This window comes from Panicum virgatum, chromosome 5K (assembly GCF_016808335.1).
Source record: "Panicum virgatum strain AP13 chromosome 5K, P.virgatum_v5, whole genome shotgun sequence".
Classification (NCBI taxonomy): domain Eukaryota; kingdom Viridiplantae; phylum Streptophyta; class Magnoliopsida; order Poales; family Poaceae; genus Panicum; species Panicum virgatum.
The window spans coordinates 42092518-42104844 of record NC_053140.1 but is presented as its reverse complement, the minus strand read 5'-3'; the positions used below and the strand labels follow the sequence as shown (position 1 = coordinate 42104844).

The following is a 12327-nucleotide window of genomic DNA, read 5'->3' as shown; positions in this document are numbered from 1 at the left end:
GTTTCTTGATCCAAGGTGCGGGAACAATGGAGGAAGTGTGTATACTAATCCCGGTTCAACTACTTTTACAAACAAAACATCATGGCTATATTTTGTATAAACCAAATCGGGACATGCGTCTTCTCCGGGTACCCGATATGTGATAATCTAAAAAAAAAATATATAGTACTTTCTGTGCAAACACAAAATTTCGGAAACTAGGCCCTGTTTGGATCCCAATCCTAAAAATTAGGATCCGGTGCTAAAAATTAGCAGCTCCCCTTTTAGCTTCAATGGATCCAAAAAATTAGGATTCCGGTGCTAAAAATTAGCAGCTCGCCTTTTACTTCAATGGATCCACAAAAATTAGGATCCCCGTGCTAAAAGCTCCTCTTTTAGCTTCAATAGATCCAATAGATCCAAAATGTGAGACTATTTGGGTTTAAGTGAATTAGCATTAAAAAATTAGCCCCTCCAAGAGCTGCTTATTGGGGCTATTTTTGCGTAGATTCCACTGAAAAGTTACTTTTTTTCTCGTTCCCATGCATAGCTAATAATTGGGATATATATTTAGTCCTCAAATTAGTCTATAGATTCAAACCACTCAGGCTAAATTTTGGAGGGCTAATTGAAGAGCTATAAACTTTAGTCCTCAATTAGCCCAACTTTAATTCTCAATTAGCCCAAGGGCTAAAGATCGAAACAGGACACTGGTAAACTATAAAAACTACGAAAGCAGCGCAGGAGGGTTTTATTTCAGGCGACTCTCTGTAGGAGCTAGACAGAGTCCATCCGGACGTGAATCAGCTTGTTCTTCTGTTGGTAAGTAATCCTAGCTTACAATTGCGTTAGTTGATTGGATTTCCCCTTGTTCGAAGGTAGTCCTATGGGATCTGACCGAGTTCTGATGGTGCGCACAAACTACATCGAATCCGGAATATACTTGACACAGGGCACGTTTGCATCCCCTTCGTCATACACACGATCCACTCCATTACCTTCCCATCCTATCCTTCCCCCGCTGACGGGCATCGCTGGAATTCCACTCCCTCGGCAGCGCGGCTCTCGACGGAGCAGTTACGGAATTCGTCACACGGCAGCCGGCACGGCAGCCGGCACGAGGGTACAGCTAAGATTCACGCCCATGAAATCTCTGTTTGACAATGCTCTAGACTGTTAAAGTGTTAAGATTCTTAATACTTCTCCAACTTTCCTAATCAGTCCGTCCAGCAACTCCTGTTTGTTGTGCCGGAGTAGAGAGAGAGAGAGTTTTATTTAAAAGGAAAATAAAAGAAAAATATGTTCATCCAAGCATCGCATAGTAGGGGCGTCTATGCGTAGCTCTATGCGACGGGAGCTTAGAGTTGAGGCGCCCCCGTCTTCCTCTGGCTCCGGCGCTGCCTCCGACACCTCTGCTATCACCCATCGCCGCCGCCGCTAATCATCCGACCTGAGCTCCCCGCCTGGGACCTAGTCCACTAGATATCAAATCGCTGCCCCGGCTGGCGGCGCCCCTGCTTCCGACCACCGTCGCCCGCAATCCGCCATCACCGCCGGTCTTCCCTTCCGCCCTGCTCCCCCCTCTTCTAAGGCCGCCAGTGACCATCTGAGCCTCAGCAGCCCCCTCCCCTAATCTGGCGGCCATCACCATCGTGAGGTCGGGGTGATCGCGAGGTCGAGAGGAGGAAGAAGAATATGAGGCGCGGGCCCACCTACAGCGACCGAGTCCCTCTTCTGCGATGTCCCAGCCTCCACTCGCATATGCGAGAAATAGATTTTCCTGCCATTTGCTCCCATTTAATAAGGATTATCCAAACAAAATCAGATTACCCATTGCGTTTGCAATGCCAATGTTATTTGAAAAGTTTGCACTGCATTTTTTTAACCAATCACCGCCTGAATCCATCCTTCTACGTTTTTTTATTAGATGATTGATTCTTCTTCAACGCATCAATTGAGCTGCAAGGCTTTTCGAGCGCAGTCAACTCTGATCGCGATGACGGCTGGGTCCATGCAAGACCTCAAAGCAGTGGCGGAGGACGACTAAAAATTTAGGTGTGGCGGCGTGGCAGTGGGGAGGCGGTCAGCCGGCTACTCGGCTAGGGTTCGGCTTTAGGTATGGCCCCTGCCTCAAAGATGACACTGCCCGTCTCCCTTTCAGTGATCGGTGGCGTTGGGTCACCCAAAGCCGCTTGGTTGGCATCGTCGTTGGTGCCCTTTTCAATATACTTGTATGCTCAGGTATCATCTTGACCGTACGGCACGACCGCGCAATGGCTGCCTCGGCGGCCAAGAAAGTGGTCCAACCACCACCCAACCTCTTCATCCGCCTTGAAGGCGTCGAAGGGCTTGACCTGAATGCCTCACCACCTGCTCCACCGGCTTTCCGTCTGGCCGTCGACGCGGCCTGGGTGCCGGCGCGCTACCGGTACTGCAGCGGAGGCGGCAACTCGATGCTGCGCGTCTCCTACCACTACCACGGTATGATCCTGGCATGGGGTCGCGTGCCTTGGTTCTGTGTTGAAGGCAGTCCGACTGAAGACGGCGGCGTCGATGATGTGGTCACGGTGGAGGCCAAAGCGGAGGGCGCTGTGCTGCGCGAGGAGGTGAGCTGCTTGGTGCAGGGCGAGCTGCAGGTCGTGGGGAAGGCTGAGTTTGACGTGGAGGGAAAGGTGGCGGGGTTGGGATATCTTCGCTGCGAGACTTTGCTGTTCAAAGGCAATGCTACCAATGAGTCCAGCCTCTGCCTAGTTCAATAGTGTATAATGTGGTAGATGCCAGATTATCTTATCTTTGTGCAAATTACTGTTATTATGTAATCAACTACCTTTCTATCTATTTTTCATGGATTCGAGACAACTTTATGGATCCATTTTACTTGGCATAGTAAAGTGATAAATTTTTTTCGCTTGTTTGAGCATGTTTTTTATTAAGAGGGAAAGTAAAGTGATAAATAACACATATGAAAATTGGGAACTGCTTTCATTAAGAGGCATAGTAAAGTGCTTTAATTATTTTACTGTATAATTTTTTGAACTGCTTTATTCTTCTTGTTAGTACAGTGGCAACTGCAGTTCTTTTACGTTTCTTTTATTTTTGCCGATCAACAAAATTTACCTCGAAGACGGAGGAACAATGGCTAATGTAAAACGGAAAATACCGTGTCCCCGCGGAACCGGATCACCTGACGTCGCCCTCGGTGACTGCTCCGAGCAGTCGATGCATATCTGCCGTTGCCTGCAATCGAAGAGCGCATGAGCCCAGGCGTTACGCCTCCTTCACACACTGCGCAGCCCCACTGGCGGAGCTCGATCGAAGAAATCGGAAGAATGAGGGGCCACCCTTTTGCTACAGTGATGAACAGTGTCAAAATCCCTGTTCATCTAGTGTGAAATTGAAAAAACTATGGGGGCCCTGGCCCCCTTTGGCCCTCACGAAGCTCTGCCTCTGCGCAGCCCCAACAACGCGGCCTGCTAAGACGTTCTTAGCAAGCAAATTGAGGAAGAAAAAGATAAGAATTCAGCAGTATGCACCAGCACAACAATGTTTATTCTGTTTGATTCTATAAATAAAAAGATGATCAGTTATATATAATTTTTTAGCAATGTATCAGGTGCAAACTAATATGCAATCATGCAAACTTCTAATCTGAGCCACAGGATAACACAAAACCTCTTTATAGAAGTATAACGGTGTGCTTAGCAATTCCTCGTCACCTCTCTTATCTTTATCTGTTCACGTCCATGGGCAACCGACCGATCAACTCAAGGACTAAAAAAATTAGACAGAGATTAGAGGAACACGGCAAGCTGCAGATCCCTATCGGGCAGAGGCAGCGAGCACAGGGTGAGTGGGCGTATAGATGGCCAACGGGCCAGCCCGGCACGATGTCAGGCCGGCACGGCCTATTAATGCTCGGGCCGTCACGGGCCACCGTATCTCACGGGCTGGGCCGTTGCGTGCTTCGTGTCTGGTCTTTGGCAAGGCACGGCACTACAAGCTGTTTTTCGGACCGTGCCGGCCCATGAAGCAAGGCAAATGCAACGAGCTGTACCAGCCTACAGTTCAACATCTTCAAAATACCTCAAACTTTTGGTGGGGTGGGAGGGATTCGTGGGCTAGGCCGGGGTGGTGCCCGGGGGGAGGGATGCAGTTTTATATGGTGGGAGGGGGGATTCGTGGGCTAGGCCGGGGGAGCCGTTGGGGCACGGGCCGCCAACGGGCCGATCGTTGGAAGCGGGCGTGCCCATGCCGGGCCACATGCCTGAGGTGCGGCCCAGGCACGGCCTACTCCCCCAGGTTGTGCCAGCCTGGCCCGTAGGTCAACGGGCCGGGCCGTGGTTGGGCGGAGTCAAAAAGTCGGGCCCCGAACAGGGCCAACGGGCTCAGACTGCATAGCCATATATAAGTGGGCGACGGCGTCCGTCCACGGACAGACGGCGTGGAGAACAGTGACACACAACTGGGCAGCGGCTCGATGTCGGCGACGGTGAGCGGAGGCGGCCTAGTGGACCTTGGCCCCGCACCCCGGGCTGGCTGGTGGCAGCACAGTCTGTGCGAAGGTAGATTCCATCTGCTTGACACGACGATGAAGAAGGCCAGATCAATATGATCCACCTCGGATTTGTCACCGAGGATCAAATTTCTCGTAGGAGAATAGAATTGAATTAGTGTATAATGGATTATTGTATTAGTCTGAGTCTTGGGGTTGAATATATAGGGGTACGTGACTTGAAAGGCAAGGAGCCTCTCTACAGATATGGTGGAATACGGATACAATCATAATTTGCCTAACATAGAGATATCCCTAATATACTCTAACAGCAACCATTATTCGGTTGTGCCTCCGATCAAGGCGCGGATAAATGATACTCTATTTTTCCTGTTTTTCATATCCTCTTTTTTTTCCCCAACAGGCCGAAGTTGTTGTGTGAAAGTCCTTTAAACAAAAACAAGGGAGTATAAAAAGTAGCCTCCGCATGCAAACTAACCAAAGACAAAGGAATACTGAACGTGAGCATTTCAATTTTCAAGACAACAGAATTCGGAAACAAGACTATACTGTGCTAGCACAAATCACCAATTTGGGAGGGAAAAAAACGTACACAGTTGTATGCAAGCAATATCCAAAATATAAAAGTATATAGTCACTCCGTTCCAAAATATAGATTGTGTTGATTTTTCTATATAGATAGTATTTACTATGTATCTACATACAACGTATATCTTGATACATAGCAAATGTTTTGTATCTAGAAAAACTAAACAACAACAGCATAGCCTTTTGTATCTAGAAAAACTAAAACAACATATAATTTAAAATGGAGGAAGTAGCTAGTCCTTGATCCAATTAGAAGACATGGTATCATCCTGCGGTCCTGCCTCAAACGACTGGCAATGGTAAGGAACAGGGGAGTGGAGGCAGAGCGGCAGTCTGTCAGGGAGGGACTCGAACATAGAACGAGCGTCATTCCACTTCAGCTAGCGCCTGGTTTGTAATGAGTGGCTGTTTTCAGTGATAATAAATAAAAAACGATGAAAAACATGAGTATTTGTTCATGTTCATGAAAAAAAGGAAAATGAGTATTCAAAATATCAAAATAATAAAAGATCTTCTCCAATAGAATGAAGGGATGAATGAAATGAAGCAGTACTCTGGTAAACAAGCTAAAGCTATCCGTGTGAACACACTATAGGGAGGATTACCTTTTTTCTCTCTCTCAAGGAATCTGAAGCTTGATTCATATGATACGCTTCCAACAGATATGGGCAATCTTTGGCCAGTTTTCCCCGATAGGTTGGCAGCTTTTCTTTAAGAGTTCACACTTATTTATTGAGGAACGAGAGTACTATATCCTGCTTGTGATGAGTGAATTGTCAACCGTGCGGTGTGATCGTGCGCTTGGTCTTTGGATTGCAGGTACACGGGCGTCGAGTGTCGACGGGGAGCTGCCGTGGAGGTGATGTGGCCGATGGACCGTGCGGTGGACGGCGGTGAAGGGCAGCCGGGACCGGAGCTCGGACCGGGCGGCAGCTGTGGCGTCCACTCCTGGATCAAGGGCGCAAGTGGCGACGGAAGGCGGGTTTCTTGGTTTGCGCCACAAAACCAAGGAGGCGGACGGCGGTTGAAGACGCCAAGTCGTGGAGGCACGGGCGTCGGTCTCGGGACTGACGGAGGCGACGGGCGTCGACGGCGTCTAGGGCCTCGCTGCGGGCGAGGAGGTGACGGGCATCGGGCGGCGTCTAGGGCCGTCAGAAGGCCGAGGCGGGAACGGCGTCTAGGGCCACGGCGCGGAGGCGGGAATCTTCCCGCGCGTGAGGTTTTGGCGGTTTTCTCAAAACCGGCCACCTACCCGGGTTATTGGACCCTCCAAAACCGCGGACTGGATCTTCATCAAGACGGCGGCATCGCGGAGAAGACTTCGTTCCGAAGAAAGAACCTCGGCCGTCGGATGGGATCGTGTACAGGGGGTGCTGCAGGCCAACCGGTCTGACCGGTCCCTGGCACCGGTCTGACCGGTCTAACCAACCGGTCTGACCGGTCCAGCGTACCGGTCTGACCGGTCCCGCGGGTATAAATACCCCTTCACTTGTGTTAGGTTAAAGAGCGGCTTTTGTAATCTGTTCGTGGACTCTTTGTTTCTCCAGGCCGCCGCCCCTGCGTCTCCCTCCCTCTGTTCTTCTCGTTTGAGTTGATTTTGTCCATGGATTGTTGAAACTTTGTAAGGGATTTGATTGGGAAAGGAGGCCCTATCCTCCTCGTGCCCTCTGGGCTTTTGATTTGATTCAATTCCCTGGTTTTGTGCCTTGTGCAACGGATTTTCGATTTTGTTTTTGGCACACTTGATTGAGAGGAGGCTACGAGTTCTTTGCTGTGATTCCCGTGCTCCCAACTCTGACCCAAACCCTCTGGAATCACTGGCGTGTTTGAATTCGAGTTCTTGAGTGTTTGAGAAAACCCCAATCCCTTTTGATCTCCCCCATAATTCTCACGATTCGTTGATCTTTAGGACGAGATCTTTTGGGGATATGTTCACGGGGTAGGGGCGAAGCAATTCCCCAAGTTTCATCGGTTTTCGTGGTCGTTTGCTCGGGATTCACCGTTTGAATCCAATTTCTCGAGGGTTTTCTGGGTGCTACCGGTCAGACAGGTAGGCACGACCGGTCAGACCGGTCCAGCGCACCGGTCAGACCGGTCCAGGCAGATCAGTTCTGCAGTTTTCCCACTTTGCTTCCGATTCGCTTCGTGTTTTCGCTCACTCGTTCGAGGCCTTTTGTGTTGGATTAGCTTTTCCATAGCTACTCCAAACTTTGGTCAGAACGCTTGAGGGATTGGGCGATTTTGGGATATAGGCCGACGGTTTGAATTTCGTAAGAAATTTTGATCGGCTCCCATTCACCCCCCCCTCTGGTCGCCGGCTTCGGTCCCACAATTGGTATCAGAGCTCGGTTGAGGTTTTCAGTACCTTAACCGGTTCGAAAACCACTCGGCGACCATGACGAGTCTTGGTAAGATCCCGGTGTTTTCCGGCGAGAACTATGCCTACTGGAAGGTTCGCATGAGAGCCTTCCTGCAGAGCATGGGAGCCGAGGTCTGGGAGATTACCAAGAACCAGCTTTACGAGGTGCTGGCTATTCGGACCACACCTCTTCAGGTGACCCAGCACGAGGCTAACGCCAAGGCCGTCAATGCCTTGTTCGCTGGCGTTTCTCGTGCGGAGTTCTCACGCGTCCAGGGTTTTCAGGAAGCCCACAAAATTTGGACGTGCCTTGAGAACTACCACGAGGGTACACCTCAGGTGAAGGCCAGACTGTTCGAGACTCACCGGCGTGAGTACGAGAACTTCACACAGGAGCCGGGTGAGAGCATTGACCTGATGTTCAGTCGTTTTCAGTCGATTGTGAACAAGGTCAATGCGAACAGATCTGCTGGTGCCCTTGAGTACACAGAGCACGAGAAGGCCCTCAAGTTGCTTTACGCACTTGATCGCTCTGTGTGGGATCTCAAGGTGAACACCATCATTGAGTCTGCTGGCTATGAGACTCTGATGGTGAACGAGCTTTTCAGCAAGCTCAAGGCCACGGAGGTGGATAACCAGACACGAGCCAAGCTCAATGGTGCCCCTCCTTCCAAGAGCGTCGCTCTTGTGACTGGCTCAGGTGGATCGAGCTCTAACGCTAACTCTGCTCTTGGCTTTTCTCTTGCCTCTTTGCCTTCTGTTTCAGATGAGCAGCTGGAGACGCTGGGCGACGACGACTTGTGCCTTCTGATCAGCAAGTTCCAGCGCGTCTACCACAACAGGCAGAGGAAGAAGAACCCCGGGTGCTACAACTGCGGCGATCTGAACCACTTCATCGCCGATTGCCCCAAGAAGTCCGGCGGTGGCCAGAACAACTCCTTCGACTACTACCGCCACCGCGACCGCGACGAGGGAGGCTCCAACAAGGAGCGTCGGCGCCACAAGCACCGCAGCCGTGACCGGGGAGGACGCTTCGACAAGGAGTCGCTCAAGAAGCGCTTCCAGTACAAGGCCAAGAAGCGGGAGAAGGCCTTCCTGGCGCAGCTCAGCGACCTCGACAAGAGCTCCGACACCGACCGCTCTTCTTCACCGACCTCCGACGACGACGACAAGAAGAAGAAGCGGGACAAGGAAGCCACCGGCTTCATCGGCCTTTGCTTGGCGGCCGGTCGGCGCAAGAGCTTCTGCACCATGGCGGGCGAAGCCAATGGTGCTCGTGCGTCTTCGGGTGGACACGCTACACCGATGCACTCCGGCTCTTCTCCTGGATCCGAGAGCGATTCAGAGGTAAACTCCACGATCGACCTGCTTGATACAGAGGTTAGGGAGTTGTACGCCGCTCTCGACAACCAGAAGAGGCTGCTTAAGGAAGCAGCTAGAGAGCGTAGAAAGCTTAGGGCTGAGCTGGCTTGTGCTAGGGAGAACTCTAGTGAGGATGAGTGCGCTGGCTGCATATCTCACATGAACGATCTTGTTGCTCTCCGTGCCAAGCATGATGAGAACGTCGCGAACTTAGATGTTGCTAAGATTTTGCTTGCTGACATTTCTCATGAGCTCGCTAAGGCCAAGCATGAACTAGAACTGGTTAAGGATGCTCCTATTGTTAGCGATGTGCTTGAATACGAGGAGTGTCCTATATTTAAGTCCGATCTAGCTTCGTTGCAGTCCAAGTTTGCTACTGTTGTGTGCGAGCTAGAGGAGATGAAGTCTAGGCCAGTTTTGCTTGGTGCTTGTAAGCTTTGTCCCACGCTTAGGTTGGAGCTAGAGGAGAAGAACGCTTTGATCAAGTCTTTTGGAAAGACTAAGGTCATAGAGTCTAGCCCACCTATTGACTGCTCTGTTTGCCCTGATTTAATTTCTGATTTGGATAATCTTGCGGTAGAAAAAGCCAACCTGGAGAACGAGAATACCTATCTTAGGGCAATTCTTAATTGGGTTTCTGCTAGTGAGCCGCAGTTGGGCATGATGATCAAGCAGTTCAAGCGTGGTGATGGGTTTGGGGTCGGTTACACATACACGAAGTCAGACTTTGACAGGTTGTACGGTAAGATTGGCAAGGCTGCTGGAAACACTGCTAGCACGAGCACGCAGCCTTCGCTTATTGACCCCGCGGATGGTGTGCTTAAAGAACCACCGAAAGCACCTCCGCAGAAGCAGGTTTGGGTTCCAAAGCCCAATGAGCTGAGGAACTCCCTCGACACGCTCCCTGCTGCCACAGCCCAGGTTGCCCAGAAGAAGAGGGCTGCTCCTCCCCGTCCGCAGGCTAGGCCTCCACCTCCCAAGCGTGAGGTGAGGTACCACTGCGAGTTCTGTGATAGGGAAGGTCACTTGGAGGAGTTTTGCTTCAGGAGGAAGCGGGCTGTGAGGAGAGAGCAGGAGAGACGGAACGCAGACATGTACTCTGCTCGGGTGCATGATCCTTCTCGGCGTGGTGGTAGGCGAGATGCTAGGACGCGCCGTGTAGGTGGAGGTCAGGGAGACGGTGGTGGTTACTGTGCTCCAGCGGGTGGTCTCTTTGTCGGCCGTGCTCCTGGTCGTTTTCAGTACGGCTATGGACCACCAGACCGAGGCTTTGGAGGAGGTTTTGCGGCTCCACGTTTTCCTGGCGGTGGTGATCGTCAGCCTCGCGGTAGGCAGGACAGGGGATACGCTTTGCCTGACTTTGCTTACCCTTCTGTAGAGCAGATGGCTCGTCACTGGTTTGCTTCTCACTTTGCTAACCCCAGTGTCGAGACGTTTGCTCCTCCTTTGTCTCGATGGTGATGCAGGTTGGAGGCCTGGAGAACAAGTGCTCCATGGATCTTGGTCTTATGCAGGTTTCATCAAGACTTGATGGTTCTCCAAGGCTGATGGATAGCCCGTGGTGGTTTGTGTATCATATGTACATTTGAGTTTGCTTTTTGAGTTCTTTGTACATTTTCTGCGTGACTTGTTGTAGATTCTACTTCTCTACTTGCTCTGCTTGCTAGGACTGTTCTTGTGCTATGGTGGACTAGCCACTCTGTATGCTAGTTTTTGTGGTTTCCATATTGTCATGACTCTTGCTAGCTCAGGGTGTGTGCTTTGTTCAGTTCCCCTCATGCTTGTGTAGCTTTTGCTCCTTAGTTCTGGTTGCTAGTTCAAGTATCTTCTTCATATAGTCTTGCTGCATTGGTTCTTACTATTGAGTGCCTTTAGACTTTTCTAGGAATATCTTCTGTCTTGATATGTTCTAGAGTGTCTTTTGGTATACTTTTGCATGTAGCTTGACTAACACCTAACCGTTTGCTTGAGTTTTGCTCTGGATCTTTGGTGTTTGCTATTTCCTTGTATTCTAGCTTCTCTTGTGCTAGGTATCACTTGTTGAGGGGGAGCTCTACCTCAGGTGCCGATGATGATCCGGAGTTACTGCGCCAGCTGCAGGCTCCGGCCCCTTCTGCTTTGACTACCTCAGCTCAGGAGGACGATCCAGTACCACTACTTCCACTCCGATCGTTCACCTCTACAAGAACCTGGTCGAGCAGAAGGTGGACCCGCTGAGGACGCAGGGGAGGTGACCTCGAGCTTGCTATGCTCTAGGTCCAGCGGGATCTTCATCAAGGTATGATAGCGTTCGGCTTGTACGTTTTCCTCTCAGGATGGACTGGTGGTTTTCTGATTGTTGCCTTTTCCATGGTACTCAGTTGGATTCATTGGTCTAGTCCTGTGTGTCTTTGAGCCGTTGTATTTGCTGAATTCTTCAGTTGCTTAGCTTTTGGGCTTTTCTGATGCCGATTTCGGTGGGTGTCGGTTGGATCGCAAGTTGACATCCGGCACTTGTCAATTTCTCGGTACATCTTTGGTGTCTTGGTCCTCTCGCAAGCAAGCTAGCGTAGCGCTTTCTTCCACAGAAGCCGAGTATGTTGCCGCTGCTAGCTGCTGCTCCCAGATACTTTGGATGAAATAAACCTTGCAGGATTATGGCTTGAGTTTCGGTAGGGTTCCCATCTTTATAGACAACATGTCAGCCATTAGCATTGCAAAGAACTCTGTCCTACACTCCAGAACCAAGCACATAGACATCCGATTCCATTTCCTGCGAGACAACCATGAGAGAGGACACATAGACCTGATCCATGTCCCTTCAGAGAGGCAAACCGCAGATATCCTCACGAAACCGCTAGAGCAGGACACCTTTGCTCGCTTGCGAGGAGAGCTTGGGGTTTGTTACCCCTTTTGATCGCTGACTTTTGTTTTGGTTAGCTTGGTAGGTCTTTGTTTTGCTTCTCTGTGTTTTTCTAGGTTTGGTAGTTGCATTGTGCATATTTATTATACATGTTTGCATTTTGCATTGTCTCACTTGCACTAGCATTCTTATATACATTGCTATGATCTTCTAGTGTATGCTAGTGTGAGTTGATAAACTTGATCATGTATAGCTTGCTCCACTGTGTATATGACATCATCTGAGTTAAGCTATTTTGATTTGAAAATCTGAAAACATGATCACCCTGTCTTGGCTACTAGCATGTTAGGGCGTGTTGATATGCTTTGCTATCTTATTCACGCTAGTGTGGCTTTTCGTTCAGCAATTCATACTTGAAATGATCTAAATCTGTTAAAATTGCTTGAACTGTTCTTGAAATGGATTGAAAAGATCCAGGTGGGATTGCTTGTCGCACTGATCGAGCTTTCGGGACGGCTCACTTTGCACTTGTGAGAACCCGGGCAAGGCTGTGCATGACTGAAACGAGTGCTTTAAGCTTCTGATTGTCTTTTGGCATAGGCTTGGCCTCGTTGCTAAGTAAAGCATGACAAGCTTTCAACCCCTGGCATTAAGAATTGATTGAGATAAATTTGATTGAAAAAG

The 12327-nt window shown here is 50.0% G+C and overlaps 1 protein-coding gene and 1 long non-coding RNA gene across 2 annotated transcripts; one reads left to right on the top strand and one right to left on the bottom strand.

The window, feature by feature from the left end:
• The first annotated feature begins 2233 nt into the window (after positions 1 to 2233).
• LOC120710027 lies at positions 2234 to 2828 on the top strand. The gene has a single exon (XM_039995668.1). The coding sequence runs from the start codon at positions 2253 to 2255 to the stop codon at positions 2736 to 2738; it is 486 nt and encodes a 161-aa protein (XP_039851602.1). The 5' UTR covers positions 2234 to 2252; the 3' UTR covers positions 2739 to 2828.
• Positions 2829 to 5091: 2263 nt separating this feature from the next.
• LOC120710026 lies at positions 5092 to 5921 on the bottom strand. The gene is made up of 2 exons (XR_005689806.1): positions 5686 to 5921; positions 5092 to 5485 (listed from the first exon to the last, which is right to left on the bottom strand). It is a non-coding gene; the product is annotated as an uncharacterized LOC120710026 (long non-coding RNA).
• Positions 5922 to 12327: the final 6406 nt, after the last annotated feature.

Coding starts and splice junctions, on each gene's coding strand:
- LOC120710027 (XM_039995668.1), top strand. CDS start 2,253: ATGGCTGCCTCGGCGGCCAAGAAAGTGGTCCAACCACCACCCAACCTC.